At 46.7% G+C, this 20,694-nt stretch overlaps 1 protein-coding gene across 4 annotated transcripts in view; it reads left to right on the forward strand.

The window, feature by feature from the left end:
* The window catches only part of TESPA1 (thymocyte expressed, positive selection associated 1), a 47,430-nt gene that overhangs the window by 8,924 nt on the left and 17,812 nt on the right, over positions 1 to 20,694 (forward strand). Inside the window, exons 1-2 of one of the 4 annotated variants that reach the window (XM_088661215.1) lie at positions 9,530 to 9,696; positions 18,509 to 20,133. In XM_088661215.1, the coding sequence (XP_088517341.1) occupies positions 20,066 to 20,133 (68 nt within the window). In that variant the 5' untranslated portion in view covers positions 9,530 to 9,696; positions 18,509 to 20,065. Of the gene's footprint in view, positions 1 to 9,529; positions 9,697 to 15,427; positions 15,758 to 18,508; positions 20,239 to 20,694 lie in introns of those variants that run through there. The other 3 variants (XM_035107927.3, XM_088661214.1, XM_035107928.3) reach the window with 3 other exon arrangements.

Genomic DNA, 20,694 nt, shown 5'->3' on the forward strand with positions numbered 1-20,694 from the left:
CTTGTGGATTTGCAAATAGATAAAGAACATTAGGCAAGCCCTTCTGGGTCAGGCCAATAGCCCATCTAGTCCAGCATCTGCATTCTCAGAGTGGCCTTTGGGAAGTCCACAAGCAGGACATGAGTGCAGCATCACTCTCCTCCCTTTTGATTCCAAGCAATGGGTATTTAGAGATATTCTCCCTCCAACAGTAGAGGTAGAAAATAGCCATTCTGGCCAGTAGCCACAGATAGCCTTATCCCCCACAATGCATATAAATCAGCATATTCTGCCTGATCCTGGAGGAGGAAATATAGCCATCGTGACTTGTAGCACTGGGCGTGTAAGGCCCACCTTGAAGATCTCACAGCTTGGGGGAGGAGAGCACAGTAATACCCATAGGAAGCAGCCTTTTACTGAGCCAGACCACTGATCCACCTGTCTACATTGATGGGCAGCAGCCCCCCCCCGGTCTTCAGACAGGAGTCTTTCCCCAGCCCTATCAGGAGATGCCAGGGATTGAAGTGAGGACATTCTGCATGCAAGGCAGATGCTCTACCACTGACCTATGGCCTCTCATTCCCAGTGAATCTGGCATTTCTGGTGTCCCTAAGCCTAAAAATATCCAGCTTCTTCTTCTGACACTTAGGCGGAGAAGTTGTTAGGGACCATTTTGGGACCTGGTGCAAAGGCAGCACTCTCACCTCCTCCCAGCAGCACCTACTTGCTGTCACACTTTCCAGAGCAGACAGCCCACACATTGCCGCCCACTTCTCCTCCCTTTGCAAATGCTGCAGAGATGGCCAGGAGAGGAGAGGGGAGGAGACAACACACAGTTCTTGCATTACAAAACAGCCTCTCTCCCCAGAGGCTCATTGCAGTTCCAGATTTGCCACATCAGCGACAAGAGAAGGGGGAAGGCTAGTTTGTCTCATTCCCTCCTCTTGCCTCACTTACTTGGCATGGACTGTGAAGGGGAAAGCCTCTGGCTGGGATTCTGCAGGCTACAAACCTACCTCCCCAACCGAGTTTCCCTTGCCAGACATCAAGCTCGTCCAAAGCTTCTCAGTGGAACACAACTTTTTCTCATGCTGCCCCTCCTGCCTCCCCTGCAGAAAGAATTTCTCACTTGAAAGGTTTAGAACAGGGATGAGCAAACCTTTTCAGCCGTGGGCCAGTCCACTGTCCCTCAGACCTTGTGGGGGGCCGGACTATATTTTTGGGGGGGGGAATGAACAAATTCCTATGCCCCACAAATAACCCAGAGATGCATTTTAAATAAAAGGACACAGTCTACTCATGTAAAAACACGCTGATTCCCGAACCATCCGCGGGACCGATTTAGAAGGCGATTGGGCCGCATCCGGCTCCCGGGCCTTAGTTTGGGGACCCCTGGTTTAGAATGTGTGTTTCTACATCAGGCATCCCCAAACCTCAGCCCTCCAGATGTTTTAGATTACAATTCCCATCATCCCTGACCACTGGTCCTCTTAGCTAGGGATCATGGGAGTTGTAGGCCAAAACATCTGGAGGGCTGTAGTTTGGGGATGCCTGTTCTACATGGACTGCTCACTGTCACTCTCAGCTAAAGAGGACCTTTAACAGTTGTGTAGATTTCAGCAGGTGTGATTTGCACGACAAGCTATACCTGTTGAAATCCCCACTTCCTCATAACTACGGTATTACAGGAGGAGGAGACCCCTGTCCACTTTTGCATTGGGTCAGTCTCCTCTCCGTCTGGATTTGGATCACAGTGGGGCTGGATAGGAGGGTTAACTCTTTTCCTCTGCCCTGATGAAAAGCACCTCCCTAAAGCTATTATTTTTTGCACTGGGCAGGAAGTGGATAATTGTGCTGAAAGCAGCTTCCCTTAAGGCAGAACCAGGGACCCTCAAGCCAGGGGGTCAAATCCTTGGCTTGCTGCCCCTCTCTCATTCACCTTGCTTCAGCCCCAAGTGTTTTTGATTGACTGGAATGTGTCCTTGAAACCTGATCATGCCCTTTTGCTTGCCTGGATGGGGGAAAGGGGTGTGTTTGTAGATATAAAGGTAAAGGGACCCCTGACCATTAGGTCCAGTCATGACCGACTCTGGGGTTGCGTGCTCATCTCGCATTATTGACCGAGGGAGCCAGCGTACAGCTTCCAGGTCATGTGGCCAGCATGACAAAGCTGCTTCTGGCAAACCAGAGCAGCACACGGAAACGCCGTTTACCTTCCCGCTGTAGCGGTCCAGTTTTATCTACTTGCACTTTGACGTGCTTTCGAACTGCTAGGTTGGCAGGAGCTGGGACCGAGCAATGGGAGCTCACCCCGTCGCAGGGATTCGAACCGCCGACCTTCTGATCAGCAAGCCCTAGCTCTGTGGTTTAACCACAGGGCCACCTGCGTCCCCGTTCTTGTCTTACCACCCTCCAAACTTCTCAGGGAGTGGGGACATAGAGAAGGGCCTCAAGGTTTGGGTTGGTTTGTATAGAGAGGGGCAGTCCTTAAGGTGTTGAGGTCCCCCTGAGCCATGGAAGGCATTATAGGTCAACACCAGCAATTTTAATTGGGCCTATAGGCAGCCATGACTGCAGTGGCCATTGTTAGGATCTCCTCCTATTTATTGATACAACTGCAAACCACACATTGAATGGAACCTGTTGGCTTGCGATCTGTGCTCAGCTCCTCCCCATGCTTGGAGTATCCACCTTCCTCAAGTGTTTTCTTCCAGCATGGGTAGTGTTGAGGGATGTTCAGTTCAAAGATGGTGGCCTGTGTGTCTGCTATTCCCCCCCCCCAAACAATAAGGGAGGACTGGGGTTGTATTGCCCTGCTTATGGGCTTCCCAAAAGCATTTATGCCTCCACACTGCTAGAAACAGGGTTGTTTCTTTCAAAAGCTTAGGCGCCACTTTTCTGTCTTGCACAGCAGTTTGAAATCACTAAAATACCAACAATAAACAATCAAGTAGAACAGTAAAATCCTATTAGAATCGGAGAGATAAACCAAGGGCTCCTCCCGGCATTTTGTTTATGGAGCTTCCACACAGTAGTTAGGCAGAGGGGACCTTCTGTGCCTGTCCTTTGCACTCCCTAGACCAGGGACGGAGAACCCGTGTCCCTCCCTGCCATGGTAGCCAACGTGGGTTCTACAGATGTTGTGGAATGCAACTCCCATCACTCAGCTGGCATGCCCAGTGGTCAGGGACAATGGGAGATAAAGCCCAACAACAGGTTAGTTATCTGTGCCCTAGAGTAAAAGGCTCCACAGACCAACCATTTTATGCAAGTTATTGGGGAGGCTGATCGCCGAAGAATTGATGCTTTTGAATTATGGTGCTGGAGGAGACTCTTGAGAGTCCCATGGACTGCAAGAAGATCAAACCTATCCATTCTGAAGGAAATCAGCCCTGAGTGCTCCCTGGAAGGACAGATCGTGAAGCTGAGGCTCCAATACTTTGGCCACCTCATGAGAAGAGAAGAATCCTTGGAAAAGACCCTGATGTTGGGAAAGATGGAGGGCACAAGGAGAAGGGGACGACAGAGGACGAGATGGTTGGACAGTGTTCTCGAAGCTACGAACATGAGTTTGACCAAACTGCGGGAGGCAGTGCAAGACAGGAGTGCCTGGCGTGCTCTTGTCCATGGTCACGAAGAGTCGGACACGACTAAACGACTAAACAACAACAACAACATTGGGGAGGTGGCAAGATATGAAAATCTGCAACCCTCAAACGTTTAATGTCAGCTACCAAATCGATCCTTCTTTTGGGGTGGGGTGTTCCTGCCATTGTCTGGTCTTCAGGGCAAATCAGGTCCTCCTCCTCCTCATCCCCTACATCTGTTTCTTGCATCTGGTGATCTGTCAGATGGCGCTGGCTCTGTCCCAGGCCACAGTGGTGCTCTTTTCATAGCAGGTGTCAGTAAATACACAGAGCAGAGCACAAAGCTGCATGCTCTGCACAGTCAACAATCAACTCACAGGGAGCTGGCACGCTCTTTCTCGCAATGCTCTTTCTTTCAGGGCACGTGAACCTGGAATGTTCGACGCCCAACTCTGTAGAGTCCTCCACCAGGGCTGCAGCAAAGGTATGTTGGCCTTGGGCACAGCTGGGTTCATGGGCAGAAGGATGGAAACCTGCGGGAGTCAATGTTTGCATAGAGCTGGGAGGATTGCAGATGCACAAGCCCTGACGTCTGCATTAACCAGTCCAAAGGGCAGAGGTGGGAGCATCTGACCTTGCCTGCTTCCTTTCTGGGAATCTAACAGTCATCAGCCCCCTGCCCTGCACTACACCACACAGCACACCACTGGCAAATGTCCTGATACCTGCAGGCAAAAAGAGATGCAGAATGGAGGTGGGTTTGATACTCCTGAGAATGCAGAAGTCCTAAAATGAGACCAAAGGTGGCCATCTGACCTACTTTACAGAGGACAGTCCTCTATCTGAATATACCCTCAATTTGAAGAGTTGTTCAGCATAAATCCAGCAGCAGCAGCAGCAGCACCAATACTAAAACCCTAAGATGGCAGAGCAGGAGGGGCCGTCACAGCAGCAGATTTAGGGTGGTGTAGGTGGTTCCCCTGCACAGACCACTGAGTCTAGGGCTTGCTGATCAGAAGGTCAGCGGTTCGAATCCCTGTGGCAGGGTGAGCTCCCGTTGCTCGGTCCAAGGTCCTGCCAACCTAGCAGTTCGAAAGCACCTCAAAGTGCAAGTAGATAAATAGGAACCGCTACAGCGGGAAGGTAAACGGCATTTCCATGTGCTGCTCTGGTTCAACAGAAGTGGCTTAGTCATGCTGGCCACATGACCTGGAAGCTGTACGCCGGCTCCCTTGGCCAATAATGCGAGATGAGCGCGCAACCCCAGAGTCGGTCACGACTGGACCTAATGGTCAGGGGTCCCTTTACCTTTACCTTTAGGTGGTTCCCCTGCACAGGCCACTGAGCCAACATGCAAAATTAAGAAGATTCATAATTGAAAAGGTCCCTTTGGAGGCACCTAATTTTGGCCTTGCATAGGGCACCCTATTACAAATGATTACCAAAGTCCACCCCTGCCCATCAACAGACTGAGACAGACACTTCATCACAGTATTGTATTTCTGTTTTAAGCTTACTATACTATACTTACTATACAAGGCCCTGAACAGCTTGGGACCAGCTTATTTGAGAGACTGCCTTTCTCCATATATACCTGCCTGATCTTTATCTTCAAGCCCGAGAGGCCCAATTAAGGATGCCATCTGATGTTCGCCTTGCTTCTATGAAACAGAGGACATTTGGTGTTGCTGCGCTAGCTGGTGGAACGCCTTGCCTCTTTCTATTCAGCAAGGAGCATTGTTACTTTGTTTCAGATGCTCACTGAAGTGTTTACACAGACCTTTTCTAAGGCATGGCTCAAGCCTTCGTCCCTTGCACATGGCTGCTCAGACATGCTGTTTTCTGTATGTGCCGGTGCTAGGGTTTTTTGCGCCCTAGGCAGATCACCTTCTGGCGCCCCCCAGGGGGTGAGAGGGAAATAGCGAGAGAGAGGGAGGGAGGGAAGAGAGAAGAAAGGAAGGAAGGAAAGGGTGGGTAGAGAAAGAAAGAAAGAAAGAAAGAAAGAAAGAAAGAAAGAAAGAAAGAAAGAAAGAAGGGAGAAAAGGGGGGGGAAGCCTGCTCTTGCGAGAGGAGGAGGCGGGATGAGTGCCCCAAAAGGAGCGCTTTCGGGGCCCTGATCCTGTCGCCACCTCTCGCAGGGTCGGGCGGCCGCGTCTCCCTTCTCCCCGGTTCACTGTGGGGCGGGGGGAGGAAAAGTGGCCCAGACGGAGCCCTCCCTCACTGCCAGCTTGCTTTGGGGTGAGCGGCGAGGGAGGGGGGGCTCCGTCTGGCCCACTTTCCCTCCCCCCGCCCCACAGTGAGCCGGGGAGAAGGGAGATGCGGCCCCCCGCCCCTGCGAGAGGTGGCAACAGGATCAGCACCCCGAAAACCCTCCTTTCGTGGCACTCATCCTGCCACCGCCTCTCACAAGAGCAGGCTTCCTACCCCCCCCCCCCGGCAGGCTGGCCAGCGCCCCCTCCATTTTGGCGCCTAGTTCGCCTAAATGGACGCGCCAGCCTTGATCACTACCTGGATACTGCTGTTTATTATATGCTATATATGGCTGTAAAACAAATAAAATAATAAAATCTGAATCTGCTGATATTCCTTCTACCGCAGGCTTCCTCAAACTCGGCCCTCCAGATGTTTTTGGCCTACAACTCCCATGATCCCTAGCTAGCAGGACCAGTGGTCAGGGATGGGAATTGTAGTCTCAAAAACATCTGGAGGGCTGAGTTTGAGGAAGCCTATTCTACCGCCATCAAAGGAACAGCATCCGTGTATCTCTTTGCATCTGGCATGAGTGCAGTTGTGGTGCTGCTGGTCTGCAAACATCATCACCAAAAATGGCCCGAGCGTGTGGGAAGCTTCCATGCCAGCAGCCCTCAAACCTACCTGCCCTTATGTAGCCAGACTGTCTGCTCCAGTTGGGTGCACTAATGGCCCTAGCACCACCTTGTGGCTTCCCAGAAGCTCTCGCTGCTAATTCAGACTATGCTAGGCTGAAGTCTGCATCCCCAGCCACATTTTCTCAAAATAATCTCCACCTGTGAAAATGCCAGGGGTGCTTTTCAGCTTTTCCCTTAGGGGTGAGGAGGAAAACTTTATTCAAAATGTTTGGGAGCTGGTTGCTGCTTGTGTTTCTGGGCCTTGCCAGGAAGTGCCACTGGCAGGAATGGGTGGCCACTGCTCACTTGTTCTCCAGCTGCTGCACAACAGGACGGAGTGTGGGAGCTGGTGGTGAGGTCAGTGTGGTGCAAACACACTGGCAGGAGCCTATCCATTGCAAAACAGATAAGGAGTTGGTGGGCTCCCTCTAGCTCCCTTCTGTTATTTGAGTACTGTGGCATGGTGCTCAGTTTCTTGAGCTAGGAAACTCAGTGCTGGTGTAATGAATACTCTGTATTTCTTTCTTTTTTAATGAAAAGCCAGGATGATTGGGGGTTGGGAGTTGAGAAAGTAAGCTGAATCATGTGGAAGGCTGAAATGGAAAATAGCCATGTAAGCCACTGTTTTTCCTTCAGTCTGGTTTATGTTTAAAACACAACACGAGATCTTTAGTCAATAACAGAATAAGGGGAATCTTTTCCAAACACATCCACAGAAACATAACTGCATGTATCTCTTTGTTAGCTTCTTCTCTGCTTTTCTGACTACCCAGGCCTGGGGGTGGGGTGGGGCTTAACTTTATCTGGAAAATCTACTTTGTCCCCCACAATAATCAAACCTCCTCCACCATCATCTTAAATAAATGGAAATGGGACTGCTGAGTCATGATGTGGAGGCCCATTCTTTCTCAGGGAGGCTTGCTCTCTCTTCCCTAGTCACTTTTGATAATGGAATATCACATCAGCACAGTCAGTCCAAACCCCACTGTAACAAATCAAGATAAATGTTGCAACCATCAATCCCCCTTAGGTCTTTTGCAGAAACTCAAAGACCGGCATTCACCCAGGCAGACTTAACTATGAGCCTTTCCCCCCCCCCCCCCCGCCACCAAAGTATGCTTATAATGTCTAGACCAAAGGTAGGAAATCCATTTCATCCTGAGGGCTGCAGTCCCCACTTAGCTAGGAAGGTCAGTGTGTGACCTTGGGGTAGCTGATGTCTCTTAGGCATCAAGGTTGCTGTGAGGATAAAATGGGGAGGGGGAGAGAAGCATTTATGGATCCTTTAGCTCCTTGGAGAAAAAGTAGGATAGATATGTAATTTTTTGTGGGGGAGGGGAATCACTGTGACTAATGGCATCCCTACCAGACCCTCCAAGTGTCCCTATTTTCCAGGGATGTCCCTGATTTAGAGAAGCCATCCTGGTTTCTGATTTGATCCCAGAATGTCCCACTTTTCCTTAGAATGTCCCTTTTTCATTGGAGAAATGTTGGAGGGTATGGAGTTATCCGACCCCCAAGCTGTCTGAAGGCAATCCTGTATAGGGAGGTTTTTTAATGTATAATGTTTTATTATTATTATTTATATGTTGGAGGCTGCCTAGAGAGATTGGGCAGTATAGGGAAGTTTTTTAATGTATAATGTTTTATTATTATTATTTATATGTTGGAGGCTGCCCAGAGAGATTGGGGCAACCCAGTAAGATGTGTGGGGTATAAATAGTAAAATTATCATTATGGAAAGGGATGTCCTATTTTCATCAGATAAATCTTGGTGGGTATGCCCTACTATACACAACAAACCTTAATCCCTGCTACATTTTAATATTTCAATTTGAAGCAATAATACTTATCTATTGGATCTCATTCATTACATTGTTAGGGATCAGTTTGACACCAATATATGACTTAGCAAAGTGCACTTTTTCTCTTTCTTTTTTACATTGGAGGGCTAAATCAGTTTTGAGGGTTTTTTTTTTGTTCTCCCAGCATATCCCTCTCCCTGCCCTTCTTTCCTTCTCTCCATGCTGGTGTTGCTTGGGAATGTACCATCTATCTCCTTCCAAACCATTATCTCTTCCCCAAATCTCCCGTTCAGTTCAGATTTATTCTCTCAGCTGGAAGGCAGCACTGACCATTGGCACAGCTGGCAACAACTAAAGGCATCTCAGAGGGATGCTCAGATACATACTGGCACAGTCCAATTTTTTAGATTGCCAGCTGCTTCCAGAGCTGATGACTGTTTGCCCATGCTCAGACTCCTTTCGCCTGAGATTTATGCTCGGGTCCATGAAGTATATGCAGAAGTGAACTGCATGTGGCCCTTAGCATAAGAACACAGTAGAGACCCAAGGGAAGTTGCATCTCTTAGATCTTTGCTGAAGCCTAAAGACCCCCTTGCTTCTTCTTTTTTATGAAACTGGCTCAGAGCAACAGAGAGTTGCTTCTGTTGTGGACAGGATGAGTTTCTAAGGGTAGAACTCAATGTAGCACTAAAGTCCTGTTCCATCAGTGTAAGGAACATCCCTTGCACAATTCTCACTTTCTCCTGGTTCTGCACCCCCTAAAACAGTTCCAGGAGTTGCCCCCCCCAGTGCAAATTTGAGGAGGGCGTGGGACATGTGCAGGGGGAAGAAAGGGGGAAGTCCAATTGCACAAACAGAAATCCTTGTGCTGACAGGATACAGTAGTTGAATGCCACCCTAAAATTTTATTTTGAACACGCAGGACATATCTGTATGGAGATTTTTTTACAAGGTTTTGATATGAATCCAGTCCCCACATCTACTCTGCCCAGTCTTCAATTCTTTACTCATTTGCTTCCCTGTCTGGCCTGAAGTAGGAGTGATGCCAGTCACAGAGCAGCCGGCACCGTCTACACAAAGGGCATATACAGAGCAGCCTTTCCCTAAATCAAAGTATTGATCCATCTAGTCCAGCACCGTCTGCTTGGATTGTCAACAGATCTCCAAGCTCTTTTAGGTAGAGGTCCTTTTCAATCCTGGTACTTGAGAATCATCTAATCGGAAATGCTGGGGTTTAAATCTGGTTCTTTCTCATGCAATGTGTGTGCTTTGGCTGTGCTCCCTTCTTCAGATCTGCTTACATGTCTCCAAGAGCATGACTGGAAATTGAACTGTTGACCTTTCACACCCAATGCAAGAATTATGTTTGGTCTACAAGAGCAGCGATAGCAAACCTTTCCTCACTTTACTGTGACTGCTCTTCCCGCTTTCCCTTCCAGGACCAGGGACAGCTCTAAGGTAGGCATCATTCCTCCAACAGATTCAAGAACTAAAAGGAGGCAGGCACTTAAAGGTGAAATGATCTAGCTTGGACCTTTACACTTCTATGTTGCTCAGGGCCATTTAGCAAGGGTTCACCAATGCACTAAGCAAGGGATCTTGGGCAGTTGGTGTGCTGGCTTATTCAGCCTGCTTCCCTCTGATGTGGTTTGAGATACCAGTATCAATATCCAGGACAACAGCAAATTATCTTGCTAAAGGGTACCCAACACGACACCGTCTAGTAGGTGTTGGACTACAACTCCCATCACCCCTATTTCCCATGCTGGCTGGGGCTGATGGGAGTTCTGCTCTATTGTACCATTCCCCTTCAACTGAGCTTCAGCCAAACATGGGGGTATTCAGACCCTCTGGTGCTCCCTTCTCTGCCCCTACATCCCCAAAACAATTATTTGGGGCACAGTTGTGGTGTATTATGGCCAAGGTTCACTCTGTGAAGCCTCTCTCAGTTTCCCTTCCTGTGACTGCAGCAGCCAGGAAGGCACACAATGAGAAACCTTTCAGAACATGAATGCATGGGGTTCAGACTCTCAGCCTCTTAAATGTGAGATGCAAGCAAGAGAAAATTCTTGAAAGGTTTGTTTTGCCTTTTGGCAACATCATCCAGTGTTCAGGTGCATGCTGGCTTCAGTAAATGGATGCTGATGTGTCTCATATAACAACTGACAGTTCTGTAGAAAAGTTCTGTAGACAAGTACAAAAGGCAAAGACAGCTGGACTTCCAGAGCACTTTGCCTACAGTTGGGTGGGGATCTGTGTCACGGTCCAGTCGGCGGGCGATTGAAGTCCCGGCTGAGGACATCAGGACCGGGGGCAAGATGGCGGTGCGGGAGCAGGGCAGAGAGTCTGGGTAGTGAGGGGGCCAAGGGTCAGGCAGCCCGGAGTTGCGAATGGAAGGGTCCAAAGGTCAAGAAGCAGGGAGTCAGGCAGGCGAAGGTCAGGAGGCAGGAGTCACGAAGGTGAGGGTCAGGAGGCAGGAATCATGAAGGCGAGGGTCCGAAGATCAGGAGGCAGGAAGCAAGCGGCCAGACGCAGTGAGGCAGAGAACGCGATGCTGTGGCAAAGAGCCGAAGGGAAAGGCTGGGCTTATATCCCTCCCGGCTCTTGCCACCAGGTGCAGTGCGTTATCAAGTGGCTTCACCTGAGCAGCCGCGCTTTGCTTCTCCAGCACAAGCTCAGAAGGGCCCCAGTCCTGCAAAGCCCATACTCCTGAGAATCTGCGCTCCTGATATCTCGAGAGAGAGACAGAAACGGGTGACAAGGCGTAACTCACCTGATCTCAGGAGGCATATATCAAGTAATACTAGGAACATAGTGAATATACTGGAATACCTAGAATTTAGGTATTTAATTTAGAATTTAGATAAGAAAGCGGCGTTACTGCTGCTTGATGCAGAAAAGGCATTTGATAATGTCTCTGGGGAGTTTATGAGACAACAAATAGAGATAATGGGAATAAAATGAAAAATGAAAAAAGCAATAGGAGCAATTTATGACCAAAAAAAAGCTAGATAAATAATAAATGTAAGTGTGACCGAAACCTTCCCGATAACTAAAGGACCAAGACAGGGATGTCCTCTTTCACCTCTGCTATTCATTATGGTGATAGAATTTATCCTAAATAATATCAGAAATGAAAGTGAGTTAAAAGGAATAGTAGTTGGAAGGAAAACCTATAAAGTGAGAGCCTTCGCAGACAATCTAGTAATAACAACACAAGATCCAAAGGAAAATATACCAACAGCATTAGAAATAATTAACACATATGGGAAGGTGGCAGCTTTGAAGGTTAATTATAGAAAAACGATGTTAATAACTAAGAATATGGATGCAAAGGAGAGGGAAGAGTTACAGCAACTGATAGGCCTAGAAATTAAAAACAAGGTAAAGTCTCTGGATGACACCAAAAAGTATAAATCTGTATGAAGACAACTTGAAGAGCGTTTGGAGGGAAATCAAGGAGGATGTGGAATTGTGGAATAAATTACATCTTTCATTATGGGGCAGAATATCAGTTGTCAAAATGAACATACTTCCTAAGAAATCCTTCCAACTTTTCTTTTTCCCTTTTCTTTTTTCTTCTTCTTTTTCTTCTTTCTTTCTTTTTTCATATATATGCACTTATTTGAAATATATATTTATGTGTGTATTTGTAAAAGCTTGTTTGTATTTTATAATAACTATGTTAAATAAACAATAAATTTAAAAAAAGACAGCAGATTGCGGGAATAAACAACACAAACAGAGCTGGCAGTATTGTAAGTGTATGGCAAAATCTCTTACTTTAAAGAGCCATTGATGCAATCTGTTGATACTCATCCTTCATTGTAAGCTATGACTTGTTCCATATATTATAAGACAGCAAACTGGACCGGACATCAAATAGGGCACACTGCTAACAGTCTGCTATTAGCTTTAGTTTCCTGATGAGTGCACCTTTGAGATCCATATGTATCCAGTCATGTGAATGGGACATGCTTTTGCCTCATTCATACTTTAGTTTTCACACAAAAACTTCTTAGGTATACCTCCAAAAACATTATGAAATGTGTCTTGGTCAGCATCTCCAGCATCTTGGCAGTAGTTTGGGGGTTTGAGTCAAAGAATTAGAAGGAACCAGATTCTCTCTAGTGGAGAATACTGCCAGCAACTCAATTGCTGGCAATGATACCTGGAGCCAGTTCACACAGGCAGCGTTGTCACTCATAGACTGCAATATCCATTGGGATTATTCTAATTACTATGATTATTAATACTAGCAACATCGGCAGTTGCACCAATCCTATATATTTTCTGTGGTATGCAGGCCCGACAGCCACAGACAGAAAGTCTCTACAGAGGGTGGTGAATACAGCACATGATATCATGGGCTGTCCCTTGAGTCCGCTAGAATGACATCGCAAGGGATCGTTGCCTTAGAAGAGCGAGAAAAATTCTCAGTGATGACTCACACCCCGGCCATCACCTCTTTAATCTTCTACCCTTGGGCAGGAGATACAGAAGTATTATCAACCGTACCAACAGGCTAAAAAATAGCTTCTATCCGTGGGCTGTTAGGCTGTTGAATGGAAAATAACATAGCGAAATTGACTTGTGAGGTGGTGTGTTGTTCGATAAGAGATTGAGTGTTGGGGGGGGGGGCTCGTTTAATTTAATTGCACACAGGTTGTACAATGACAATAAAGGTATTATTATTATTAAATTTTTGGTGCTCCATAATCATAAAACACACAATTTGTCAAGCAGCATAATGGCAGCACATCAAAGAATCCAAGAGTCCACTGTGAGCTTGTTGTATATGTTTTTACTTCTTCCTCTTTATGCCTCAGGCAGCTGGTAGAGATCAGGAGGCCATTCATCTGATGAGCTGTTACAGCCCTGTGCACCTCTTTACAAAGTGCAGGTGCTGGGTCTCTCCCACCAAGACATTTATAGAGCTGGTGCAGGCACCTTTGAAATAAACCAGTTGCCTGGTTTGTGGTCCCGACAAATCCTTGTGTTGTACTTGGTGCCACTCCCTTCTAGTGGCAACCAATGTGATAAAGTGCAGAGGTGGTGGTGGTGGAGACAATGTGTTGTGTGATGTTTTAGGACATGGGTGCTCCTTGATTTGATGGAGCAGGAGAGTGGTAGCAGACATACACCTGATATTTTTGTTGGTCACATATACTGTAATGTCTCTAGAACAATAGACCTAGACATAAGACAGTATGGCTTTTGAGGCTTTGTCTCCCTAAGGGAAATGTTAATCTCCTTGACTAGGTTAGTCACTGGTTTCAGAGAGTGTTTTGGGTTAATGTGCTCACAGCAGAGCTCACTGTGTCTAAGCAAGAGAGACAATTTTGACTTTCATCTGCTGTGGTTAATAGGATTGTGCTTCGTGGAATGATCTGGTCTGAGATAATATTAGGCCAGTGGGTGGTGGGTGGAGGAAGAGGATGAGGATATCAGATGCAGCAACTTTCTGATCCAAACATAAATGTTATAGCATCAGTGGAACACAGAGGAAGATCTCCTGACCACGAGACTGTTTTCTGGAATCAAAGAGGGGACATACCTGCCAAGTTCCTGCCTGAGAAATAAGGGATCGGACCGGAAGTAGTGCTGCTGCCATTTTGGAACTGGGCGGAGCATGCTCAGAAGTGACTTTTGATGCTGCTGTGCCCAGTTCCCAAATGGCCGCCACACCAGAAGTCGCGCTGCAGCCATTTTGGAACTGGGCACAGCAGCATCAAAAGTCACTTCTGAGCATGCTCCGCCCAGTTCCAAAATGGCCACCGCGCCAGAATAAACTGGGGGAAAACAAAAAAAAATCGTTTTTCTGGCTGGGAACAGCTGGAAAAATGGGGGTTTCCTGGGGAATACGGGAGACTTGGCAGCTATGAGAGGGGACTGCAGAGGTGGAATGTCCAGTAAAGTCATGCTATAAGATATCTTATCCTCAGCTGGGTTCTCCTGGCAGGAAAGCTTTTTACAGCCCTGTGTCCTACAAAGACATAAGGCCAAGGTTAGCCAATGTGGTGCCCTCTGGATAGTGTTGAACTATAACTCCCATCATCCCCAAACATTGGATAAATATGCTGAGTGTCAGGATCCTATCTAGATGAGGCCCTGGAGCTATCTCCTCTGAGGAAGAGGCATGGAATTCCTAGAAGATGACACCTCCTGTATTTCCTCAAGGATATTTTTCTACTAGACCATGTACAGTGGCATGCGTGTGTATCCAGTAATATTTCCTGGAGGTCCGGCCATTCATGATTTTTACTAGATTGTTCACCTGTAAAATTCATTCATTTTAAATGCTTACTTATGTCTCCTTTCAATGTAAACGTTTTCAGGGTGACCCACAACAGTTACAAAGCAGCAGCAGCAGCAAAAATAAACACAACAATGAAACATAACAATGAAACAGATAAAATAACTTGCAATAAAATACATTCCCAGTGTAGCTATTAAAAGTGGGTCCTGCACCTGAAAGTGTTAAAAATTGATCCTTGTGTCTGAAAGGGGTGAAGACTACTGGTCTAATCTACCAATGTTGGTGCTGATTAAAGGCCTAAATGGCCTTGGCCCAGTATACCTGAAGGAGCGTCTCCACCCCCATCGTTCAGCCTGGACACTGGACTCCCCCAAAAGTCTTCTGCTGGTTCCCTCACTGCGAAAAGTGAAGCTACAGGGAACGAGGCAGAGGTTCCCTTCTTGGTAGTGGTGGAACGCCCTCCCATCAGATGTCAAGGAGTTAAAGAATTACTCAACTTTTAGAAGACACCTGAAGGCAGCCCTGCATCGGAAGGTTTCTAACCCTCGATGTTTTATGGTTTTAGATATGTTGTTGCGCCAACTTGGCAGGAGGGGAGGCATTCCACAGAGCTTTTCTGCTGGTCTCTCTGTGCCCCCAGAGGCTGGGGAGACTGGCGGCAGTGCTCGGTGGGGGGATGGTGGTGATGCGCCTTGGAGGGCGCTGTCGGAGGCAGCCGCCTGACCCAGCCTTATGAGTGGGCCAGCTCTGTTGCATATACACCATGCAGTTAAAGCCTTACATGCTCCTCTCCCGAGGAATCCTGGGAAATGTAGTTTGCTGTGGGTGCTGGGGCTGAGGGGCATACTGTACTAACAGTTCTCAGCACCCTTCACAAACTACAGTTCCCAGAATTCCTTGTGGAGAGGGTTTTCTTTGAAGGGTGTACACAGCTTATACACGAATCAAATTGTTTTTAGTGTACACAGCATCTTGTATGCACGTGGGGTGGGGTGGGGAGAATGACTCTGACACCACACCACATTTATTGATTGCATTTACATCATTTTCCTTGGGGAGCTCAAGGGCTATGGCCCATCTCCCATCCAGGCAGGGTGTCCAGCTCCAGCTCAGCTTAGCTTTATTACCACCATCTGCTTACAGGCTACACCTCAATGGCTGAGAGATATTGCTGCTGCAGAGAGACTCCCCCACCAAACAGAAGAAGCTAATTGCAGCTTTAAATCCACAGCTTCATCACTAATTTACACATCTTGGAAGGTTGGCTGTTTTTCTTTCTTTTTTTTAGTTTTGGCCGGCGAACTAACTGGGTCAGAAGAAAGCATCCTGGCAGCTTCAGGCCTGGAATATGGGATATTCCTGAGTCTGGGACAGCAAAGGGGAGAGAGAGTTGGATGATGATAGGATGATCTGTCCCTTTCAGTTCTCATTTCTCCTCCACCATCTCTGGGGCTACTAGTCCCTGTGCAGCAGATCTGTGAACAAACTGACTTATGTCTAGATAGCTCCTGGTACAAATCCCTGCAGTCAAAGGGCTTTTCCCTGCTTCACTTATGCCCTGTCTGTATATACTTCCATACTGCACACACACACACACTCCAGCAAGGCACAGATTTGCAGCGAAATTACCCATTCAAGTGGGTGGCCAATGGGATTGTCTTGTAATGTTCAGCACCATACTCCTACCTGAGCCCTAGTGCAGTGCCTGCTCTCATGATTCTGAAAGCATCCTTGGTTAAAACAAGACCTTTCCAGCCCATTCCTGAACAACAACAACAACAACAACAACAACAACAACAACAACAACAGCATGTGCAAAGAGCCTGGCATTAATACTGTTGTTGTTGTTTAGTCATTTAGTCATGTCCGACTCTTCGTGACCCCATGGACCATAGCACGCCAGGCACCCCTTCTCCCACTGCCTCCCGCAGCTTGGTCAAACTCATGTTTGTAGCTTCGAGAACACTGTCCAACCATCTCGTCCTCTGTCGTCCCCTTCTAGTGCCCTCAATCTTTCCCAACACCAGGGTCTTTTCCATGGAGTCTTCTCTTCTCACGAGGTGGCCAAAGTATTGGAGCCTCAGCTTCAGGATCTGTCCTTCCAGTGAGCACTCAGGGCTGATTTCCTTCAGAATGGATAGGTTTGATCTTCTTGCAGACTCAAGAGTCTCCTCCAGCACCATAATTCAAAAGTGTTAATACTACTTCTCTCCATTTGCTGCACAGTGTAACAAGGTCCTGTACAGCTCCCACGCAGGGATTGTCAATTATTGATGGAAATGCATTTAAGATGCCATTTTCAAAAGTGGAACACACAGCTAAGGGCTTCTGCCACTCTCTCTTTCAAATTGGATTTAGCTCCGGCTATTCATTATAGAACATCGTTTTGGAAATGCCCAGCCTGGGAATCCCCACAGCTGCTGAGCCAGGAAGCTGGTAATTTATTTCATGGGCTTGCCGATCAGTTTGAATCCCCGCAACGGGGTGAGCTCCTGTTGCTCGGTCCCAGCTCCTGCCAACCTAGCAGTTCGAAAGCACGCCAAAAGTGCAAGTAGATAAATAGGTACCACTCTGGCAGGAAGGTAAACGGCGTTTCTGTGCGCTGCTCTGGTTTCGCAAGAAGTGGCTTAGTCATGCTGGCTACATGACCTGGAAGCTATCTTGCGGACAAACGCCGGCTACCTTGGCCTGTAAAGCGAGATGAGTGCCGCAACCCCAGAGTCGTCCGTGACTGGACTCAATGGCCAGGGGTCCCTTTACCTTTAACTATGTATTTACAATGCCACCTCCCAGCAGTCAATTTACCGTAGCTAGTGGATAACTGCCTTTAGCCATTGTAATGGGTGAGGAGTTTCATCCTCTGGCTATCACAAGCTGGTGTTCCTCTTAAGTCTTTGACTGAAAGGCTTGTTGTATTCCACCCCCCACCCCACCCTCATTCTCAACCGGGTTCCCCACCCTAGCCACTCTGGGTGGCTTCCTACAAATTAAAACACAGTATGACATCAAACAGGGATTGAACCAAGGACTCTGCTCTGTCAGTGAGCTAGGGACCTTCCCACTGTTGTGAATACCTACATTCCTCTTCTGTCACCATGTCATGGGTAGCTTAGCGGTCACACCAGTCAGGATTTTGTCTCTCTCTGACAGTAATAGGAAACTAACGCCTGAATTCTCTCCAATAGAAGTACATCCATTGCCACCTAGTGACTAAAACTGTTCATACAGGTACTTTTATTCACCAAGGTTCTTCTTGCAGTAGCACCAGTGATTTCCTAGAATCATAGACTTGTAGAGTTAGAATGGACCACAAGGGTCATTTTACTCCAACATCCTGTAATGCAGATCTTTTTTTTTACCAATGTGGGGCTCAAACCCATGACCCAGATATTAAGAGTCTCGTGCTCTACCCCAAGCACTATTCCTAGGGAAATCAGAAAGGCTCCTACAATCTGATGTTTTGTTGCCTACTGAAAATATGTTTTTTTTGCCAAGCATTTTTTTTAAAGGATTAATCTGCAGTCATCTGTTCTGTATTATTGTAATTTTATAGCTTTAATGATAGAGTTATGCTGGTTTAATTATTTTGTTTTATGCAGTCTCACTATTTTTTATGAGCGTGCACACTTCTTCAGATGCATGCACACGAAAGTTTATACCCAGAACAAACTTAGTTGGTTTCTAAGTTGCTACTGGACAATTTTTTAATTTTTCTATTTATTTTGGCTGCGTCAGACCAACACCGCTACCTACCTGAATTTATTTTTTATGAGTTGGTGGTTTATAAATATTCCTACAACAATAAAATATGTAAATAATAATAATAATAATAATAATAATAATAATAATAATAATAATAATACATTTATTTATATCCTGCCCTCCCTGGCCAAGACGGTTGCCACCAAATATATACACCACACTGGCTCTCAGGTGTGCTTGCATACCTGATTGCAAGAGATTGTTATTATCTTCATGCCCTGAAAAGCTCCATCTGTTTTATTTCTGCAGGTCAAGCTGCTGCTCAAGTTGCTGATGGTTCTGTTTGGTTCAGCTGGCAACCCTCCACAGCTACAGCTCAAGGCTTTGAACATCTTGCAACACCTCGTGACACTCTTGTTTTCTTCCTCAGGAAAAGATTGTATTCTGGGGAGAGGAAGGAATGTGCTTCTTGCCTCACTCCCTTTGCCATGTTCCTGTCAGGAGGGGGAGATGTCAAGGTTCACAATTCATGGAAAACACCTCACTCAACAAGCAAAAAACTCTTTCTGAGACAGAGATTCCAAGAAGGCGTCAGCCAGGCAGAGAAGGGGATCATGCTTTGGTCTGTTCCGTTGCACTATCTGCGCACCTGCAAAACTTTCACAGAAAACTGTCTTTTGAGATACTTAAACTCACCTGTAAATGTGATGTTGTGGCCACAGGAATATGCACAAGGTGTGTGCATTGCAGTGCTTTGAGCGCCATTGATGTATTACAATGGTCAGGATTGGCTTTATAGTACTTTTCATTCTCTTATTACATCTCGATTTCATTCCCATATCAATGATCCTACAAAATCTGTGTTTTCCCATTTTGTACACGGAGAACTGAGACTAAGGAGGAGTGACCAGCCCAAGGCCTAGCAAAGGGCAATTTCCAGGAAGGAAATCAAGGAATCGACCTGTCGTTTACAGGCATTCCCAATACTTTCAAGGCAGATGGTGAAAGGTAGCTGTGTGTTACATGAAACTCTGGCACCATCACATCCAGCTTCTCCTTTCAATGATATGCATGCACCATTCTGATTGCCACATTCCAAAGGCACAGGGATACAGATAGATCCCTTATGCCCAGTATTGCCTACATTTTCTGCATGCAAGGCTGCCACTGAGCTATACAGCTCTTCCCAAGACAAAGCTTGTTCTTTCCATTTGTATATGTTCTTCAGTTTTATGGGTGGTGTTTTTTTTAGTCTGATGTATATTGTTGCATTTGTTCAAAATATGTTGCATTTATATACTGTGTGCAAACTGCTTTCTTCTGATAATGGAATCATATAATCATAGAATTGAAAGGGGCCCTGAGGGTTATCTAGTCCAACCCCCCACCATGCAGAAATCTTAACTAGATCATACAGGGCAGGTGGCCATCCAACCTCTGCTTTAAAACTTCAAAGGAAGGAGAGTCTGCCACTGTCGGAACACCACAATGAAGCATGGTGAACTATTTTAAACAGGCAAGCAAGCATAGAGTTCAAGATGGCACAGAAAAGGGCATGTAGTAAGGAGAGAGAGAGAATAAATAGTTCCAGGCCAAGCCTAAGAGGCCAATACATTGCTGACGCCTTTACCGCTTTCACTCAGCAGCCCATTACGCTTTTCCCTCACGGGGTGGGTGAGAGCCGGATGTGAGCCACCGTTTGAGGTTTTCATGAGAAAAAACAAAACAAAAAAAGAGATGAGCATGAAAGTTTCCTCTTGAAAACAGATCAGCTTCCTCCAGTCTCTGCTGACGCAGATTGGGTGAGGTGGGGAGAGGGGCAGGAATGGGCAAGGGCCTCCAATAGTCCTGCTCTGGGCAGCTGAGATGCAGAGCGTGATGCCAGATTCACCAGGGGCTCCACTTAGGACCCAGCATGCTCTTCCCAGGGCCGGGTAAGTAGCAGCCACCATGAATTAAGGTGTGGCCCTGTCACTCACGGGCTGTGGACCTGCTTCTGAATAGAAAGGCTTAATTCTGACAGCATCCTCTGAACAGAGGTGAGGAAACGAGTGGAGGTGATATGGAATGGGAATGAGGAGGATATTGAGAAGGAGGTGATGGAGGAGAGCAATAGGGTGGGGTGGGAGAGGATTGCAAGTGGAGAAAGAGAATGCTCTTGGGAGGATGTTTTTATGCGGCAGTTTATTGTTGATTCATGGTTCTCATCACAGTGCCATCTCATAACCACCCCCAAAATGTGATGTGATTTGATTTAATATTTGTATACCACTTTTCAGCAATAATGTGGAGCTGAAAGTGGCTCATAATAATAACAAAGCTTTAAAAAGGAGCAAACAATATATTCTATCCAATATAAGCTTGCATATGTGCACACACACACTACCATATCAGTAAAGCAAAAGCAAACAATTTATGCAGTTCAGAACAAACTCATAATGATTAAAAAATGATTTATTATTTCGGCAGGGTTTTTTAAGAAAATTATTGGGTTT

The sequence above is a fragment of the Zootoca vivipara genome, chromosome 2 (genome assembly GCF_965207765.1).
Source record: "Zootoca vivipara chromosome 2, rZooViv2.hap1.1, whole genome shotgun sequence".
NCBI lineage: Eukaryota > Metazoa > Chordata > Lepidosauria > Squamata > Lacertidae > Zootoca > Zootoca vivipara.